At 40.5% G+C, this 21,418-nt stretch overlaps 1 protein-coding gene across 1 annotated transcript in view; it reads right to left on the bottom strand.

Moving 5' to 3' along the window:
• Nucleotides 1–21,418, bottom strand: part of Agfg1 (ArfGAP with FG repeats 1) — a 57,727-nt gene that overhangs the window by 35,239 nt on the left and 1,070 nt on the right. The window contains 1 exon segment of the mRNA NM_001135596.2: nucleotides 2,606–2,699. Within this exon segment, the coding sequence (NP_001129068.1) occupies nucleotides 2,606–2,699 (94 nt within the window).

Here is a 21,418-nt window from a genome sequence, read left to right as displayed (position 1 = left end):
ACCTTCAAACAGAGCAGGCTTGAGCAAAAGCATATTTCTACCTCCCTGAAGCATCTGCAGAATGAAATGCATTTCCCCTTTGTTCCACCTAAAATATGTACGCTGACCTAGAACATTTAGTCCCCAACTTATTTAGACAGAATAAATTCAATGATCTAAATTCTAAATATATATCAAGTACAGGTCAGCAAAAAGCCACTTGCTCACCTAGGATCTGACTAGTTTAGACTACAATATGTGTATTGATCAGTTCCAACAAAGATTTTTCTTAAGATATTTACATTTCATGCTTCATAGGAAACATCTGTGTAAACATGGAATAACAATGACATCCCCCAAGCATCCAAGACTAATATTTAAAGAGAAGAACTAAAGCCTATTTTAGATGAAGGCATTGAGAAGTACACAGGAAATGATGCTATAAAAGGAAGGAAGTCTTCCACTGGAGGCAACAGCCATTACTGCAGAGTGCTGTCGTGGCGGATAAACAGGGCAACTGTAAAAGACAGCGTTAGAGTAATGCCTCCTTGCCTTAAGTGAAACAGTGCTACAAAACTCTCTGTACACTAAATTCTATTCAAGGCACAGCATGTTCCTTTGTGATAATTATTTTCTAAACTTCGAAATTAATCAGAAAAGTATCTTCCCACATAAGTGTCAGCTTACATCAACATAATATATCAATTTTTAAGATACTGTTCTTTAAGCCTCAGGCAGTAAATAATACAGAATGTCATATATGTTACAAAGGGAAACGAAACTCAAGAGAGAAAAATGGTTTGCTTACAATCACAAGGTTCATAAATCACTGGTAACGAAATGAAAACTGCTGATTTTTTTTTCCTAGTCCCATTGTGGAACCTTTAACTACTCTTTTTTTCAAATAGGGTTCTGGTTATTAAAAAAAAAAAAAAAAAAAAAAAAAAAAAAAAAAGCTGAAACAGGAGAATCATATGTGGTTTTTGAGGCAAGCCTGGGCTAAACAGAAATTAGTTAAGTCTAGGCTGTATAGTGAGACTGTCTCAAAAACATCAATGAAAGGAAAAGAGAGCTGTGAAGACAAGAGCCCACCGCAATCACCCTTACTGCTTATGTACTGCTTCCATCTAGTAGATAAATCAGGCATCACGAGAATGTATTTACAAGACAGGCAATGGTCATGAAAACCTTTAATCCCAGCACTTGGGGAGGCAGAGGCAGGCAGTGTCTGTAGGTATGAGACCAACCTGATCTACCAAGCAAGTTCCAAGACAGCCAGGGCTACACAGAGCAATCCAGTCTCGAGGAAAAAAAGAGGATTATATCCTCTAAGTTAATCTTGCCACTTCTCTAAAATATAATCTTGCCACTTCTCTTCAAAAAATCTGTCATATGTGACAAAGATGAACCTTGAGAACAAACAACTAAAACAATTTGCCTAAGAAAGACAAAATTATATGATCTCACTTATGTGAGATACCTAAAAGAGAATGGTGGCTGTTGGGGCTGAGGAGGATAGCAGAAATATTAATTTAAAGCAATATGCTGAAGAACACTGTGCCTCATGATTTTCATGCAGCCCAGGGCGGCCCAGAACTTGCTCTGTAACCAACGATATAACCTTGATCTCTGGCCTCTACCTCTGAGTACAGCAACGGGTTAGGCAAATTATTGTATATAATGATTCTGAAGCATTGGGAGGAAAGACTATAATAAACCTGTAAACATTTTCTAATAATTAAGTAAGAGGTGACTAAAACCACTTAACACTCAGCCTCTTCTGTGTGTAAAGTTATCACAGATGTGCAGCCAACAGTACACCAACGTCCTGCTGCCTTCTTAGGCTTCCTATGAAAGCCATCAACTGAGCTGAGCTGACCCACTCAACCTTACCAAGATTTAAAAAGCATCCCCACAGGACACAGTGGTGCATGCCTTTGATCCCAGAGACAGAAGTAGGTGAATCTCTGAGTTAGAGGCCAACCTGGTCTGCACAGTAGTTCTAGGACAGCCCAGGCTATATAGTGAAACCCTGTCTCAAAATCTTCCCCCTAAAACAAAACAGAAAAAGCAATCCTACACTCTTTTATTAATTTACCCATTTTTAAAACAATAGATCACTACTTTTATTAGCAGCAAAATTTAAATCTAAAAATAAATAACCAAACAGCCCAGATTCCTGGGAGCCCAAGAGAGGTTCCCCTCCAAATCCTTTCCTAGCTCTCTCTGCTGCCCCTAGAACTAGGGATCGTCTCCCTGCCAAGCACCTGCCAAGCATTAAGCATCATATACACGTAACGAGATGGCCTCAAGTGACAGCTCATCACACAGCATGCTCAGAAGCTTAGCACCGTATTACAGAACTGGCTCCTCTTCCTCCCTCGAGATACAGGACACCCCCCAAATATGCCTTCCACAGCCAACACTGCTACGTTTTCAGTACCAATCTATGTTTTACTTCAGGTTTACAGTAAATCACTTAGGCATCAATCCCAAATAAGAACTTTCTGAAATATCTATAAATATTTCAAGAATTAACACTGAGACAAGAAACTCACCATTTTAAGCAACTTATTAAATCACATTAAAATGATTACAACAAATTTGAAAATTGCAAAATACTTACTTCATTTCCATGTTTTTGCAAGAATTCAATTTCCTGTTGTGTAAATGTTGTCATGGAGATAGACTTCACCCTGTGAGGTGGATTTAACCCTCTCCTAAAAGATAAAATATTTTACAAATTTTACTACTCTATATTTTTAAATTATTCTTATTCAAAAACTTACAAGTATTTTCATTCCACAAATAGAGTGTTAAATATTAAACTATTGCTTATTATACAGATACAACAAATATAGTTAGAATCCAGAGTACTAGCATTCTTCAACTACCCAGGAGGAACAAGTAGTGCCTCTAACACACCAGCTTCTGGAAAAGTATTACCATAATGCACCTGTGTAGACAGAGGACTCTGTGGAAGAGTACTATGGTAAAGAACTTTGTAACAACTTACATATTCTCACAGCTCCCTAAGAAAGAGCTAGTGATGTGCTCAGACCTGGGAAACGAACACCATACAGAAAGTGACAAGGGAAATCTGAGGTGAGTCATCAGCTTGAATAAAGTCCCATCTCCCTGTCTGTTGGCACATGATCCATGAGCAAAGGTATGTGATTATGACCTGGTAAGGAAACTCCAGTAAACAAACCAAGAATCTTCTAACTTCTATTCCTCCAAAGTAGGGATTTGTTCTTGGAATGTGCTTTCATACCCCGCCCAGATGTAATAATAGGAGTGGGTTTACTTTAAATTACCCGTCATCTTACCCATTATTATTCCAAAGGCTGTTTCCAAACATGAGATGTATTTTGTGACTAGCCTAGACTCATGTGACCTTGCCTTTCCAACTGTATACAACTTGAACTCAAGTGAACTTTGCTCGCACGACCTTGTTTAATCCTCAGAATGCCCTCGGAACATAAATTGTTTGATGCTCTGAATGAAACTGTCTATTGCATGAGACTTAGTTCACCTGACTTTTAGATTCTTCTCTCCCAGATTCACTCTACCAACCAAAATAGTAACACTTCCCAATCCCTATAAGGATGCAGAAAGACCATTTTAAATCATCTCAATCAGCAGTGAATGTTCAAAAGCAAGCCCAGACAGGTGTGCTTTAACCCCAGAACTTGGAAGGCAGAGGTGGGCAGACGTCTTGTGAGTTCAAGGCCAGCCTGGTGCCTGGTCTAAAAGGTCCCAGTACAGCAAAAACTGTTACACAGAGAAACAAACAAATGAAAAACCAGCAAGCAGCAGCAACCTTGGGGATCATAGAGAACAGACTCACAGCTAGATCCAGAAATCTACACTTAAAGTTAAATTGTATAGGTAATTCTACAATTAAGATTTATAATCCAGTCCTCCTCTATATGGATAGCTTCAAAAAAAACTGAACAAAAATGTACTGAGAATTTTGCACCTAAAAGCACCAAGTGGCTTATCTACCAACCAAATCAAGGTTAAACAATCCAAGCAAAGTTCCATCAAATTCTTTAAGACCTTTATTTTGAGTCCAGTTTCCAAAATTATGTTTATAAAGCTTGTTATAAACATTAAAAATGAGATTTAACAATGATATAAGTGATCCAAAAGTCATTCAAAATTCCAAAAACATTTCTGTGTATAACAATCTAGAAACTTGGGGCTGGGGATTTAGCTCAGTGGTAGAGCACTTGCCGAGCAAGCGCAAGGCCCTGGGTTCGGTCCCCAGCTCCAGGAAAAAAAAGATCTGGAAACTCATTGACAGCATCTTTCAGGGTTCCCAGGAGAGAATGAAGGCCAGTCACGTTTTAACCTCTTTCACAGTCTAGGCGGGAGAAAAATTAACCTGGGCTTTGTGGTTGGTTCTGCTTTACTTCAACTTTAAACCAATGTACGGTTCCCACCCACTTCCTGAGAACGTGAGTATGGAAATAAGCAGTGGGCAGAGAACAAACTAACACTAGCCACTGCACAACGACTGCACTAGGCGGCTTCCACAACTGAGCTGTACAACTACAATGGAACTTCCAAGGCCTTTGCAGCCACCTGTTAACGTTACTTCTCAACCTCTAAAGGCAGAAAGTCTCTATTTGCACCAAAATCATGACATTTGTTCCCAACTCACCTCTACTACAAGGAAAATTCACCACTAGGGAGTTATTATTAACTCCTGACACACACCTGCACCCTGACCTTTACAGAATTCCCTCTCCAATGCCTACTTCCTCTCACTTGCAGTTTGCCTCTGCTTAGTCCAGTAAAGCTTTTACTTTCTATCTTCCTTGTGAACACTCTTAAAGAAAAAAGAAAATGTCTGGGCCAGCAAGATACAACGATGCATAAATGCTTGCTGCTGGGCTGATAACCTGAGTTCAATTCCTAGAACCCAATCTATGCTTCGGCAGAGAACGGACTACTGCAAACTGTCCTGACTTCTACACGTGCTGCAAGCAGATGCACCCACCCACAATATACACAGTTTTAAATAAAAAATTTTGTAAAAAATCAATGTAAATCAAAGGACTATTGCAGCAGTATGAATGAGGACGCCCCATCACGGGTTCATGTTGATAACTATTTGGAAAGGATTAGAAGTTATAGCCTTGTTGGAGGGGTCACTGGACCTGGGCCTGAAGTCAATTCAGTGTGTGTGTATTTTTCTTTTCTTTTCTTTTCCTTTCTTTTCTTTCTTTCTCTTTCTTCTTCCTCTCTCCCTCTCCCCCTCCCTCCCCCCCTCCTTCCCTCCCTACCCCTCTCTCTGCCAACCAGCCTGTGGATCAGGATATAAAGCTCTCAGCTACCTTTCAGCACCCTGCCTGCCTGCCTGCAGTCAAGCTCCTCACCACGATAAACAACTCTCAAACTGTAAGCGAGCCCACAACTAAATGCATTCTTTGGTAAGAGGTGTCTTGGTCGTGGTGTCTCTTACAGCATTAAAATGTTGACTGAGACAAATACCATATCATAGGACAAAGACAATCATGTTATCAAAATGAACAAAAGATGAACTTATAAAAATAAACACAGCCACAATGGACTCAACTAAATTACACAGATTATTTTTTCCCATTTAGAGAGACCGAGGAGTTAAAATGTAAGTTCTCCCAAGACACGTAACTAGTAAGACTCAATTTACTAAGGCCATATTTACTACAAAGTCAGTCAGGTCAAGGAAATTCCACATACACTCCTACTGCTTCCTCTAACTCTTCTTTTCTATTCAGTTTTACTCATGATGCACTAAGGGTGGGATCAATTCATCAGTTTGTATCAATCAGCTTTTTCATGCCATGGGGCCTGTCTAGGGAGCTATTCTAAAAGAGATTATCAACAATGTAACTAAATAATTATGTATGAGATAGTCATTACACATTATTCACAATAGGAAAACATTAGAAATACTTCAATTTCTTTAAAAAAAAGCACAGAAAGCATGTGGCTAAAATTAAAGCCATTTATAGTATACATATTTATGATTGTGCTTCCAGACTAAAATTACACAATATTTTCAGGATGCTATTTTAAAATAATCTTCACAAAAAAAAAAAAGATTTCATGTTAAGAGTCTTTCATACAAAGAAGATAGGATTAAATTTTCTATCTGCACATTTTTTAAATGTATGTATGCAGGACAACTTATGTGTGCAGTCAGCCCTCACCTTCAGGCAGTCTCTACTTCTGCTGTTTCTACTCCACCTTGCCATAGAAATGACAGGATGGTAGACACAGCACATACGGCTTTCATGAAACAACTGCTTCTCCACTGAGCCATTAATGGCAATTTTTTTCTATATTTAACTTTCTACTCCAAGTTTTCCATAACAAAAATCCCATTTATATATCTAAAAAAAATGCAAGAAATAATAGCAAATCTGCCTGATTAGTAATGGTAGTAAAAGCTTTTGGACTTTAATCATGGCTTTCTGGATGTAACTAAGGTGACTTATGAGATCCTATGGCCTTCTTGGCATTTTCCTGAAACCTGACATCTTTCCTCCCAAACACTGGGACACCTGCCTACCAGCATCAGCACTGAACGCTCACTTCACTAAACCAGTTTCTTAATCTAGGTGCTACTGACATTGATCCTGCCTAACTTTACTGTGGGAGGCTGGGCACTCTAGTGTCCCTAGTTTCACTAAATGTAATACTTCCCAATGAGTAGGAACAATCAAATTCATTCCTGATTATTAAAACCACTGCTCTAAATACAACAAGTATATTGATTATCAGCTAGAGAGACTAAAAGAATGCTTCCGGCTCTATATTCAGGTATAAATTTACGGTGTTCATAATCTCCAAACACTCTACTTTCACTCCGTATTCAATTAAGTTTCCATAATTTTATATACAGAACAGTGAGTAAAATACCTAAATCTTTCTAAAACTGTAAATAAATATACAAGTATAAGGTGCATGTGTGCATGCACACACACACACACACACACACAAATTTAAATGACTAAAGCAATGGGCTAGGGAGAAGGCCTGGCAGTTAAGAGTACTTACTACTGTCCTCATGGAGGACCCAGGGCCTATTGCCAGCACCAACACAGAGACTCACCACTGCCTGTAATTCAATCCCAGGGGAGCTGACAGTCTCTTCTGGCCTCCAAGGCTCCTGCACACATGAACTCACACAAGCACATGTACATACATTAAATGAACAAAAAGTTTTTAAAGGTTAAAATGCGGCTGACAAGCTGACTTGGCAGGGAAGGGCACTGGTGGTCAGAGCTCACCTCCTAGAATTCATATGGAGGGAACAGCTGACTCCCACCAGCAGTTCTGACCTCCATATATGCACTTGTAGCACACCCAGACCTACACGTACACACAAAATAAATGTTAAAGCATTTAAAGAATAAAAAACAGCATCAGCAGCAAATAACCAAGAATGAACTATATCTTTCAATGCAACTGGCCAGAAAAACATAAGTTCATAATGTTTAAAGAAAGAAAGAAAGAAAACATACAAAGCACCTACATAGGCAATTAGCATATTTAATCTCAATTTAATTGTAACAGATACCAGACAAGGTAGTCTTTTGGCTTTGTTGCTTAATTCTCTTTGTAATAATATGCCTGTATGTATGGTGGGTGGTCTGTAGATCCCAGTGCAGGTGTCTGGGAGGCCAGAAGAAGGCATAGGAATCCCCAGAGCTGAGTTAGGCCAGAGTGAGGGGGCTGTGTGAGTGCTGGGATCTAAACGCAGACACTCAGTAGGTGAAGTACAGGCTGACAACTGCCAAGCCATCTCTCCAGGAAGAGGAGGAAGAGTGTGTTCGGAGGGTAGGCTTAGGGGGGATGGGACATTTTTCAAATCCCAATTTTCTGAAATGAAACCCTGTAATGTGTAAGTGAAATTTTCAGCAAACCAGTTAAAAAGCAGGTTAAACAAAGACCATGCATGGTAGTGCATGCCTTTAAACCAGAGCTCAGGAGGCAGAAGCGGATTTCTGTGAGTTTGAGACCAGCCTGGTCTACATAGTTCTAATACAGCCAGGGCTACATAATGAGACTCTGCTCTTTCCCACTCCCACTCAGTCAACCAACCAATCAAAACAAACATTTCTAAATAGAAAACTAATGAACTGGAAGACAGAAAACAGATAAAGAAGCCGGAAGATAACATAAAGACGGGAGGGAGGGAGGGAGGGAGGGAGGGAGGGAGGGAGGGAGGGAGGGAGAGAGGGAGGGAGGCAGGCTGGCTGGCTATAACTAGGAAGCCTAACAGACACCTACAGCCAGCTGTACAGCTACAGAACTCAAAGAATGAAGACATATCTGAATGGCTGACAATTTTTTTTTTCAGATTCAACAAAAGTTAACAACAAAACTGTGGAAAATAAAAACTACATTTAGAAACATTCTGTCCAAACTTCAAAGACTTTAGAATAATTACACACATTTTTCAGTGGAAATGAGACTATCACCTTCATGTGGTAAAGGAAATAACTGCTGTAACCCAGGAAAAGCCATTACTGAAGAACATGATAAAATGAGAAAATGCCAGCAGTTTCAGACTTAAAAGAATAAAAACGTTACCCAGGAGACTTTAGGAGAGAAATCTACATCATACACACTTTAAAAAACAAAACTATGCAAAAAAGTTCTTGAGATACAAAAGAACAGAGACCCCAGCAAACAGAGGCAAATCTAAACATACAATGTCAACTTGTAACAGTAAAAAGAGAATACGTCTTTAGCAATAAATATACTTGAGAAAGCATTTTGTATTTTCAACAGCTATATATTATCAAATTTAAATGTATTAATCCCAGATTGTTAGTGTGAATAACATAGTTTCAACAGTGACTAACAAGTGTGGTATTTACAGTTTCCAAAGCCAGTAAAAAGGGAAAATCAGAACAAGCCGTTAATTTTTTAATAAAGTCAAAATACATACACCTTGTAGTATATAAACCTTGTAGTAAAAGTCACAAGTGAAATATAAATATATATTTGTCTCCTATGTTGTGTCTACTCCTGTTTATACCTTCTTTATTCACATACAACAGAAATTAGAAAAAGTACGAGGAACTGCTTTGGGTTTTGTTTTGTTTTATTTTTTTTAAGGCGATGAAATATGGTGAAATAAAGAATTAAAAGGGGCAAGCTACTGCAAGCAGCAAGTCTGGATTAATCTTACAGGTATGGTGAGTAACAGTGAGCAAATGGAAAAGCTGGTTCCATCCACATGCCCAGAAAGGCAAAGACCGCAGTGTGGAGAATCTCAGATCCCAGTCAGGGATAGAAAAAAGACTAACAGTTTTACAAAGTGATGGAACACCTCCACTCTGAGGTGGTAGTTACCAGGGGGAAAAAAAAAAAAAAAAAAAAACAACTGTGTGTGTGTGTGTGTGTGTGTGTGTGTGTGTGTGTGTGTGTGTGTGTAAGAGAAGGGGGGTCAGACAGATCAATTCGTAGAACTGTTACGTCTGAAGTTAAATTGTTGTGGGTTGTTTTTTTTTTCCTCCTGAGACCAAGACACACAAAGCACAACTCATTCTGTAGACTGCTGTAGGTGCCTTAAGCTCCTGATCCTTCCGCCTCCACTTCCCAAGAGCTGGGATTCCAGGTGTGCACCACCATGCCCAGCTGGCAAAAACTGTGTTCTCCATCAATCAAATGTAATCTCTTAAATAAACAGAATCCTTAATGGATCAAAACTGACATATTCTTAGCATGTACTCTTACACACTGATGTCATGTCTCCTCATGCTAGTCTGCTTTTCACATGAATACAGCTCATTATAATGATACAAGTCATGCTATCTATTGGATGAAAGTATTGGGCAAAGAAATCACATCATTTCTTTCAGAGCCAATACTAAAGCACTGTCCACCCTGGACTCCAAAAATACACACTATGAGTCTCCAAATTTGTGCCAACATTTTTTGACTGATTTAGTAACTGGAGTATTTATGTTCTGAAAGCTTGTATGCCAGTTTATTGGCTTTAAGTTCCAAAGTAACCTGCCAATTCAGCCCAATATGTTTCTGCAGTGTAATTAAGTCATATACAGATCCCCAGGAGTTTTGTTTTAATGACCACCACCCAGGTACGACTGTAACCAGATGGTGTGACTCACACATGTCTGCCAGTACGCTCCTAACGAGGCCTCAATCCTGCAAACAGTCATTTGTTCAACTCAAAAACCAATCTGTGCTAGATGAGGAAGAAAGCTCAGTTGGCTGATTTTATTAATTGTTTTTCTCCTACTGAGGGAGAAGCTGTTCAAAATATTTTATGTCAGAAAATAATAAAGTTAATTTGACATTAGGTCTATCCTGATACTAGTAATTTACTAAAAGAAAAAAAATCATACACTTCATATTATAAAAAAAATCTAAAACAGAAGATGATGCTTTTAGTAGGTTAAGATTCTCCAAACTGTTGGCTACATACTTATAGATTGTTCAAAATATTAATCCACCCAGAGTTCAAAGGTTCAGTGTGTGTGTGTGTGTGTGTGTGTGTGTGTGTGTGTGTGTGTAAATGTAAGGCACAATAATTCCTTAGCCACAACTCCAAGGTCCTTATAATACTCAGGGCAACCACTAAAAAGCAACACTCAAGCAATGAACTGACAGACACTAGTAACGGCGACGAACAAAGCTCACAACAGTGTGTTCACTACATCTTTAGTATCCCACTGACAGGACTGCAAAAGAGGAAAAGATTAGCCCACAACAAACAAGGGAATGAAGGAAAAAAAAAAAAAAAAAGAGGAGCCCCTAAACTCAATACAGTTCTTCGGAAGAAGAAAAAACTAAACATACCAAGCCAGGGCCTATCATTCCAGCCTCTAAGGTAGGAAGACCGACTGAGGCCAGCTGTTCAAGACCCAGCTGGAACAGTGTTCTGTCTTATATGAAGAAGAGACAAACACCAATAAGCCAGCAGTACTGACTGGGGAGTAAGTCAGGGCAGAGCTCCTGCAGGACGGGAGAAGCCAAGAAGAGACTCGATTCTCACTACAGGACCCATGGCAAGATCCACTGAGAGAATGAATACAGCTAGGGGCAAAACTCACCACGGTTCCTCAACAGCCGCCAGCCTACCCCCTCACCAGGCCCTGAGCAAAGTCTGAGGAAAAGTTGTATGAAACAGCATAGCTGGTGGTTTGTGTTAGCTTCCATGCTATGAACTGAGTATCAGGTAATGACAGGTTACGTGCTCCTCGGTGTTACTCCCTCCACTTGACTCCAGAGTAGTGGAAGTCAGGCCTTTTCTTTTCAAAAAGATGATAGCAAATATCCCTAAAGTTAATTTTAAAAATAAGAATTATTGTTAAAAAAGAAAGCAATTCATAAGTATTAAAAATTTTAATTAAAACATTTTCAGCTCAATAGACAGATTGCAGGATCCTTGGCCCAAAGCACTTTTAGCAGTGGACTCAAGCCCATTGGTTAGGCTATGGGCTTAGTAAATCCACAATGCAAAAGATGAGAAACAGAATGAAAATGAACAGCTGAAGAGGCAGAGCCTGAAGAACGCACTGGGTCAGCACTCACTGGATTGTGGAAAGGCAAGCAAGGCACTTCCTTTAAAAAGCAGGATCTACATTCTGACAGGACTTGGAAAGCCAAAGAAAACCTAAGATTGAGAGTTAATTAATTAATTAATCAATTCTCAAACTATGGGAAAGGAAAACTACAAAAAGATCTTTATGTGATAGTGAGGCTGGATGACTAGCTGACCCGGGACAAACAGATACCTGAGGTACCCACTTAGTATCAAAGTGGCCCTGGGCTGCCCGGTTCTCTAAGAATCCCTCAGTCCCTACTTGTTACAGGTCAGGGCTGGCAGACTCTACCCCATACTCTAAATGTCTTCAGCCCAAGGGCTGGGCTGGGCTGGGCTGGGCTGTCCTCCCCATATAATCCAGCCATTAATGTCTACATTTTACTCTCCTGGACTCTGGGTCTCCTGTCTCTCCCTTCTGCCCTCGCCTCTTTCCTTACATGGCCAGGTTCGGGGTCATGCTCACTCTGGACTCTCAGGCTATGCCCTCCCTTTTATCTACAATAAAAGCACAATATTTCCAGTATACTTAGAAGCAGTCATGTCCTTCCTCCTAACAAACCAAGAGGTTTCAGCAAAAGTCTCCCACTGAAGAAACAACAGGTCACAGACAGGAATGGATGAAATGAAAGCATTCAGATGGGGTGGCAGGTGCTGGCAGAAGAGGCGGAGATAAATAGTCTCAGACTGTAACTGCTTTTTATGACAAGAGACTAGCTGGGCACTCCTGTATGGAGATGTAGCTCAATAATTGATGCCACTGTTTTCTGACATGTGTGTGTGTGTGTGTGTGTGTGTGTGTGTGTGTGTGTGTGTGTGTGTTCAAGCACACACGTGTGTGCACGTGTGAGATCTGGGTCTTAGTTTTGAATTAATTTGTACTGCAAAATAATAACTACACTCTACATATTAAGGGTGGTATGTTAATTCTGAAAGTACTGACGGCTGTTGAGATTTCTTTCTTTTTTTGTTTGTTTTGCATCAAGAACACCAGTTGAGAGTAACTGAAATGAAAGCTTTCTAGAGTTGCTTTCCTTAACAAAATCAAGTATTTGATACCATGATGTATGGTCCCTGTATTGAACAGTATTTGTACATGCTGGGGAGTCTCCCAGTCACTACTCAAACAGAACAACTTACTTATAACTGGTATGCAGAAGAGTCATTCTGGTAGTTTGTCTGTCTGGATACATAAAATACTTGTATAAGTAGGGGCTGGAGAGATGTCTCAGTGGTTAAGAGCACTGACTGCTCTTCCAGAAGTCCTGAGTTCAAATCCCAGAAACCACATGGTGGTTCACAACCATCTGTGATGAGATCCTATGTCCTCTTCCGGTGTGTCTGAAGACAGCTACAGGGTACTCATATAATTATAACAGTCACCAGACTAACAGTGCCACATGCCTTTGATCCCAGTACCAGGAAGTGAAAGACAGGTGGAGCTCTATGAGCTAGAGACCAGTGTAGCCTACACAGCAAGTTCCAAAACAACAGGGTTATATGAGACTGTGCCTAAAACACTAACTAAACAGATAAACAGGGGGCTTAACAGATGGGTCAGCAAGTAAGTCTAAACAGTTAAGAGAACATACTGTTCTTGTAGAGGACCAACTTTGATTCCTAGCTGCCATGTCAAGTGGCTGCACTGCCTGGTAACTCCAGCTCCCGGGTCTGCCGTCTCTAGCCTCAAGCAGCACTGGGAACTCCCCACTCCACCCCCACTCCCCTATCCCTGTCCACTTAAAAATTTAAAATACTTCACCAAAGCAAAAACAGTGGCTCATAACCCACATCCATCAGAATTCATCATTCTGAGAAACCTAAGAAAGTGCCATAAAATCCCATTAAGGGAAATGCCTCTGCCTCAGAGAATAAAATCTCTTGCCTAAGTGGAGGCCTAACATTCCCATTGGGCTCAGTCGCTTACCTGGGCCAAGGGACCTGCCCTAGGAAGGCAGGCTCACCTCTGCTAAAGAGATAGGTGGAATAATTAGTCCTTTAATTAGGGAATGTTCTTTCCCAGAATTCTGTGCAGCATTTTAGTAGACTATAGCCATGCAGCTTCCTAAGCCTGCCTACTTTTCTGAATCCTTTAGAAACTGCATGACTTCTCCTTTACTTCTTTCCCTCCTGTAAGCATGCATTTCCTAACACCAGGTTTCCAACATCAGGTTTTCCCAACACTTTGGGCTTCCTAGCTCCTCTTAAGTCCTCCTCCCCACTGTGTAACTGCTTGTCTGCCCTGTGTCTGACTCCATGCCAGATAAATGACAAGATTTTCTTCTCTCTTCCTCCACAGCTTGCCTGCCCTGGAAGTTTTTCTTTCAAACCCTAATAAAATTTTCTTTGAGCTTCCATTTGAGTCTATTCTTGAATTTTTTTATTAATGAGATTGAGTGCCAAAAAGGGACCCTGATTCCCTATGTTTCAAACAAAGTCAGCTTTGTTGAGTTAATTTTTTTCTAAGGCAATGCCTTTGGTATTGGATGATTCTTAAAGCTTGGGTGAGATAGTTTAAAAGCAGCCACACCAGATTCATTTTTCTATCATCTCACAAACGCAGTATTTGCATACAGTTATCATTATCAACTTGCCAGCAAAGAAGGAAACCAGACAAATCTTCATTTAGGCTGTTGTTTAAATGAGGTTTAAATGGGCACGTGAGATATTCCTTTAGGCAAAGTTGAAATCTGTGTATTAAAATTTGTGATTCAGACTGGAGAGATGTCTCAGTGGTTAAGAGCACTGACTGCTTTGCTCTTCCAGAGGTACTGAGTTCAAGTCCCAGCAACCACATGGTGGCTCACAGTCATCTGTAATGGGATCTCACATCCTCTTCTGGTGTGTCTGAAGACAGCTACAGTGTACTCATATACATAAAATAAATAAATCTAAAACAATAAAAAAGGCTGTAATTCAAGAAATATCTAATACTGCTCATGAGAATGCAATCATATGGTTGGAGACGTTGGGAAGTTAGAACTGCTGACATAGACGGCTCAGCATCCTACAATAAATTAATTTATCAGCTTGCTTTTCCTTTACCAACTCATTCTTTACATGTAGGCTTCAATTTTTCTGTATGTGGATTAATAGTTCAGAAGGATAACTTTACAGTATGTATTAGAATGCTACCTAATAGTGTAGTTTACTTAAATAATGGTTATGCACACTGATCAGCAGTAATATTTCTACTGTATCTATTTATCGTGTGCTGGCAGAAGACACCACAGGGGACCTGTCAGCCCTCATAGCAAGCGCATTTACTCACTGAGCCACCTCGCCATCTTACATTTACAAAGAAAGGGAAGAAAAGGGCCTAACACAAATGAATGCAAAGCCTACACCAAAATAGTCAACATTTCACAACGCTGTTCAGAGTGGCGGAGATTAAAAACAAAAATACTCTCCAAAAGAACAGAAAGCACAGCACACGAATCAGTAACAAGAATGGTATCCTGTGCCACTCTGAAGCCTCAGAGCAGACGGCAAAGAGCCACCTCACGCGTGAAAGTGACTCCCCAGTCATCTTTAACCAAAATACTAGAGTGGAGGGGCCAGAAAGAGAGTCCACAGCTATTGGGAAGTCACAAATCAAACTAGAAGAAGCATCTCTAGACAGCAGCTGCACAGGGACCTAGAAGGTAACACTACCAAAGCACAGTTACCCAGAATGACTAATCAGAAAACAGTAAGCGGGCTGGGGAAGATGGCTAGAGAGTAGGGCCACTTGATGCACAAGCCCCAGTCCAATTCCCTAGAAGTCACTTCAATGCTGGCTGTGCTAACACAGGCCTATAACCCCAGGCTGGTGGTTGCTAGCCTGGCTCTATGTTCAATGAGAGCATGTGTCAAAGAAATTCAGAAGAGTGGCAGAGCAGGCATCCCGCTGTCCTACGGCCTCTAGATACCACACTCACATACACACCACACAAAGACCACACACCCACCCACTAATAGTGTGTCTGTCTTATCACACCGAAATGTTATACCTCAGCCACAGATAATATCTAAAAGCCGAGTAATTATCCATACACTAAAGCAAAACAAATGAAGAGAAGTAGACCAATAGAACCTGAGGGAAAAAACGATCAGGTTCTATGTAGGAGGGTGGTGAGAGCAGGAGGACCCATCCTGTCTTCTTCCTCCTGTAGTGAAAGGGTGGGGAGGTCAAACCGAGGGACAAGAGAATAGGAATATTGTGTTAGGTATAAACAATAAATGGAAAGGGCCCAAGGCTCAAAGTCTTTCTGTGGTCGTCAGAAATTGGGGTCAGGGTCAGAGATGGCTCAGTGGTTAGGGGCTCTTGTAGCTCTTGCCAGGACCATTGTTCACAGCCTTCACTTTTAAAAAGTTTATGTGCTGGTTTTAAAGTAAGAGTAAATTCTGAAAAAAATAACATAAAATGAACTTAAATTACTTTTCAAATTAAAACTTAAGTAGCATATACTTATGGATTTTCTTACCTGGTGGGGAAAACATTCCCATAAAACTTAGACCTTTATAAGCTTGAAGAATTCCAAGAATCTTGACTGTACAGTAACTACATTTAAGGAAACACTTGAGGGCTGGAGAGATGACTCAGAGGTTAAGAGCACTGACTGCTCTTCCAGAAGTCCTGAGTTCAAATCCCTGCAACCACATGGTGGGCTCACAACCATCTGTAATGAAATCTGATGCCCTTTTCTGTGTGTCTGAAGACAGCTACAGTATACTTATAATCAATCAATCAATCAATCAATCAATCAATCTTAAAAAACAAGTGTTCCAAGGTAGAACCATCTGATTAAAAGCTTGGAAAGAAAATGGATATAAGGTCTGCACATGTCCTACATCACTAGCCCCACTAATTTGAATTCTAATTCCACCAAAAGGCCTGCAAACTTTAAAAGAAAGTCGAGAAAAGAGGAAAAGCTTAGACATGACAATTCTAAGAAAACTTCCTTTCCTTTCCTTTCTAGTGATGCCATATTTCCTAGAGTAACAGAAGAAATCCATTACTCCTTTTACAACAGGCCTGAATTACCCAGACAGTTACCATGTGTACAGTATTCCCACCCTCCCCAAGCCTTTTCTTCTGCAAGGTAACAACATTCCTATTCTTGGGGTCTCTACTATCTCCACCTCACTTAATGCATGCTCAGGTTTGTTCAGGAACCTCTGAAAAGACCACCCCCTAACAGAAGGGTATAACTAATCAAAAGGATTAATATTTTACTAAGAAGTCTTAACAAATTACCCTCAGACTCCTTTTTTGTTCATTTGTTTGTTTTTGTTTTTCTGTGACAGGATTTCTCGGTGTAATGCTTGCTGCCCTGGAACTCCACCTACAGACCAGGCTGGTCTAGAACTCAAGAGATCCACCCGCCTCCCTTTTAATCCCGAATATTGGGATTAAAGGCAAGTACCACCACCACCACCACCACCACCACCACCACCACCACCCGGCACCTTCAACCTTTTGAAATAGACATCATTCCCTGTATTTTAAACAATTCAAAGTTCCCTATCACCAATATAAAGTAATACATCTTCTTAGGAATGACTCATCGTTCCACGAACACTTTAGAGAACCTCACTGCATTTCAGCCATCTGAAATGGGAAGTGCCCAACGGCAAGCTACTGCAAGGGGTAAGATGCCCAGTCCCAAAGCTTTCTTTACCAGTGTCTCATACATATGAGGATCATGTGTCACTCAGAAAGACCAGTCCAGATGTGCTTGTCCCTTAAGCCACATACTGCATGAATCCTTGTTTTGACTTCCCTTTGGAAAAGCTCCATGCAATGTCTAAAACGGGCATTCAAGATGAGCCCTCCATCCAGTTAAATCCTGTATTAAGTAAAGTTGCCTGGAACCAGACATGGCAGCAAATATTGTAATCTCAGAGGCTAAGAACTAAATATGGTAACTTGAAAGCCATCCTAGCTGTATGGTGGACCACTGAGGGATGAGGAGGGGGGCTGAGGAAGAGTGCGCTCACTCGGGTAGAGAAGCAAACTGTCTCTCAGATGTTCTTTTTATTTTGCCTAAGCCTTCACTGAACAATTCAAAATAAAGCAATCCCATAGTCTGGAGAGGTGGCTCAGTGGTTAAGAGCACTGACTGCTCTTCCAGAGGTCCTGAGTTCAATTCCCAGCAACCACATGGTGGCTCCCAACCATCTGTAATGGGATCCGATGTTTTCCTGGTGTGCCTGAAGACAGCTACAATGTACTTACATATAACAAATACATACATGTTTAAGAAAAAAAGCAATCCTGTGTTACTTTCTGATTCTACTCTTTACAGTCTCCACAAAGCAATTTCATCCCAAACTAGTCCTTACCAATAATCCCAAACTCAGGAGACTGAGGCAGGAGGACTACCTCTGGTTTACAGCCAGTGCGGGCTACACAAAAGACCCTGTCTCAAAATAACAAAAACAAAAAGTAGGCTGCAGCTCAGGAGATAAGAGTATTTATTTGTTCCCAGTGCAGCATAAGCCAGGCATGGCAGTACGCGCCTGTGAACCCAGCACTTGGGAAGCAGTGCTAGCAGGATCAGGAGTTCAAAGCCATCCATTACACTACAGTGAGTTTGAGGGCAACCTGGGTTACAGGAAATCTTGTCTCCAACAACAAAAGGTAATTACAACCAACCCTAGTCTCAATTCTAGAGATTAAACCACCCAGGGCCTCCAGCCTAGGAGTTTATAATCCAGTCCCATAAAGACAAATTTTTACTGTCTGTAATTTATATGATTTGATTACCTGTCCATAACTTAAGTATTCTATAAAAGAGAGAAACAAACCAGAAAGTCACAACATGCCTGGTTTCCCTAACAAACACTGAACTACATCTACATTGCGAGTCTCTTTAAAAGTTTCAGAATCGTGCTCTGAATGAGCACCATTTGAGTATAGAAGACAGAAATCTGGAAAGGAAAAAAATAGGATTAGCTTTGAATCTAGTAGTCCCAACAAAAAGGGAAAAATGGGGAGGGGGAAGGGGGGAGAGAATAACATTTGAAATGTAAATACATAAAATATCCAATAAAAATAAATTTTAAAAAAAAGGTGGCTTCATCTAAACCAAGTCATTACTGAGGGATAAAGTATGTTATTATATCTATCATCTTAAAGTATGGAACTCATGACAGGCATTGTTTACCGATACAGTGACCCCTCTAGAGAAGTCAGGCAATGGCAACCTTACTGCATCCTTGTACCTACACTGATTGCCCCTTCCTCAAATACGGTGTATTCAAAAAGTTAAGACAGCCCATGTGTCACTCCCACTTAACATCCATGAGCACACAATGTTGTCATCACCAATTTAAATCGTAAGCCAAGAGGATGAATGCATGCCAGCATGTACATAACGTACTCTTTCCATTACACCATGCTGTCTACATAAGAAATACGCAATCACTCTTCCTAAGTTGTCTTCTAGCATTATGGCTTTCCAGAGACACAAATCCTCAGGAGCTACAGTCTCTCCAAATGCTCCAGCAGACACTTCAGGGCCACACTGCAGCATCCATGCTTTCTTTATAACTCTAAGGATCCTTGTGCTCGTGTGAGGACAGCATGCAGTGAGAACACTGGACAGTGACTGACTAACACAGCTATACTCAAGTACAGCTTGAGACTCCATTTAGGCAACCATCTTTTCTAATATGAGGAAAATAAAAATATCATTTAAACCCTTTCAGCAAATGGCCTCCATCTTTTGAGTCCATTTGAGTCAGGATTGAGGTCACAGCCTGAAAGGATCTGATGGACTCTGATCGAGGTGCTTCTCACAGTGTCTTTTATTCCCTTCTCCCTCTTGTTAGTAACACCCACTGTGCACCTACAGTGTGTCTGACATTGTATGAAGCCCTGTCTCTTGTATGGAAAACAAATCTGCATCAGAAGCTTTTATTCTATTTCATACTTGAGAGAGAAAACTGCTATTTTCAGTATTAATCCCACGGCTTTTAGAGGCAAAAGAAAAAGCAGGGTTGGTCACCTCGCTAAGCACCCCAATCTTCTACCACACAAAGTTGCTGCTACTTGGGACTTCTCTTTGATGACCTTTCCTCAGACATCAACTCCTCTGTGACATCTCCATATGAACCTTCACTTGTTCCAAGGATAGCCTACTCAAGAAAAAAAAAAAAAAAAACTTAAAATAAAACATTATAGTGGCAGTCCAGAGAGACAGCTCAGTGCAGTAAAAGCACTTGCCACCAAGCCTAGTGACCTAGTTCAATCTCCAGGATGAGAGAAGATCTGCAGGTGAAAGAAGAGTGCTGCCTCCTACAACCCCTGCTCTGCAGTGTAATGGTTATGCCTTTGGATACACAAGTGCACAGAAGAGCTGGGCAGTGCTGTGTGTCTGGCCTTATGTTCATGTCCTTGATCCATTTGGAGTTGAGTTTGGTGGAGGGTAATAACTATGGATCTGAGGCAGGGATGGTGGTACACTTCTTTAATTTCCAGCACTCAGGAGGCAGAGGCAGGCAGAGAGCTCTGTGAGTTCAGGGCCAGCCTGGTCTATAGAGGGAGTTCCAGGACAGCCAGGGCTACACAGAGAGACCCTATAGAAAAACAAACAAAAATCACACTGAAAGTTCCTATATACCTAATGTTTCTAAAACACTGAAAATATTTTCTTATTACGTACTTGCTGCAAGGGAAGCACTTTATATACTTAAAAGCTCTAAGCCATGTCAATTCTAAAGCAATAAATTATACATACGTAAATATATATGTATACCAACCCTAAGACTCAAATTCATCAAAGAACCTCATGCTTTCCAAAAGCAGGACACACTTCTTAAGCACATATTAAAAGTGTACATGGGGGCTGGAGAGATGGCTCAGAGGTTAAGAGCACTGACTGCTATTCCAGAGGTCCTGAGTTCAATTCCCAGCAACCACATGGTGGCTCACAACCATCTGTAATGGGATCTGATGCCTTCTTCTGGTGTGTCTGAAGACAGCTACAGTGTACTCACATACATGAAATAAATAAATAAATCTTAAAAAGAAAAAGTACACTTTAAATAAATTGGACTATTTGTTTAACCAAAGTTACCTAATATAAGTGACTTTAATTTCCTAATTTTGTTTCCACTTACAAATGAACCACACATACAGCTGTGGCAAACTGTGATTGTTTCCTAACTATAAACCTGAAAGTAACCTCTAGGACGCTCTTACTGCACTACTCCCAAGTTGAGCACAGCACTCTGACACTTTCCTTACTCACTTAGGCATTTCTGCTGTCTCCATTAGAATGTTAATGCTGAGACAAAGCATTTATTTATCACCACACCCTAAAACTTCATCCAAAAACTTAATAGGAACCACCCCAAATGTTATATTCATGAAAAACCATACATGCCTCCTCGCCCAGATTTAAAACGGGGTGGGGGTATGGGGGAATTATTAGCCACGTCAACATCTTCCAACCTTTTAGAAGATTTCCCACGTGTTTTACATATATTGTTATTAATACTATAATAAAAATTTTGGGAGGACCGACGAAAAGGCTCAGCCTATAAAAGTGAACCCAGATATACAAATCATGCACGTGTGTCCCCACACTTCAACACATGCGGTAATAGTTTTTAAAGACCCAAGGAACATTTAACTACCAGTTCATTAAAAATGTATTGAGTTCAAGATAACTATCGCATAATACCATCTAATCGGATCCAGAATCACCTGCAACCTTTCCAAATGAAATTTCACAGGAACGGAAATTCCCACCACAACAGAGATGCCTAGACATATGCCATCTGAGTAATTTCAGGCGGCCACCTCTATCTCCTTTTTCAATATTATCTTCCCTGTCCCCATTTCTCCATACAGTTAGGACACTTGGGTATTGA

This window comes from Rattus norvegicus, chromosome 9 (genome assembly GCF_036323735.1).
Source record: "Rattus norvegicus strain BN/NHsdMcwi chromosome 9, GRCr8, whole genome shotgun sequence".
Classification (NCBI taxonomy): domain Eukaryota; kingdom Metazoa; phylum Chordata; class Mammalia; order Rodentia; family Muridae; genus Rattus; species Rattus norvegicus.
The sequence above is the reverse complement of the archived record's forward strand: the minus strand, read 5'-3'. Positions and strand labels throughout refer to the sequence as shown.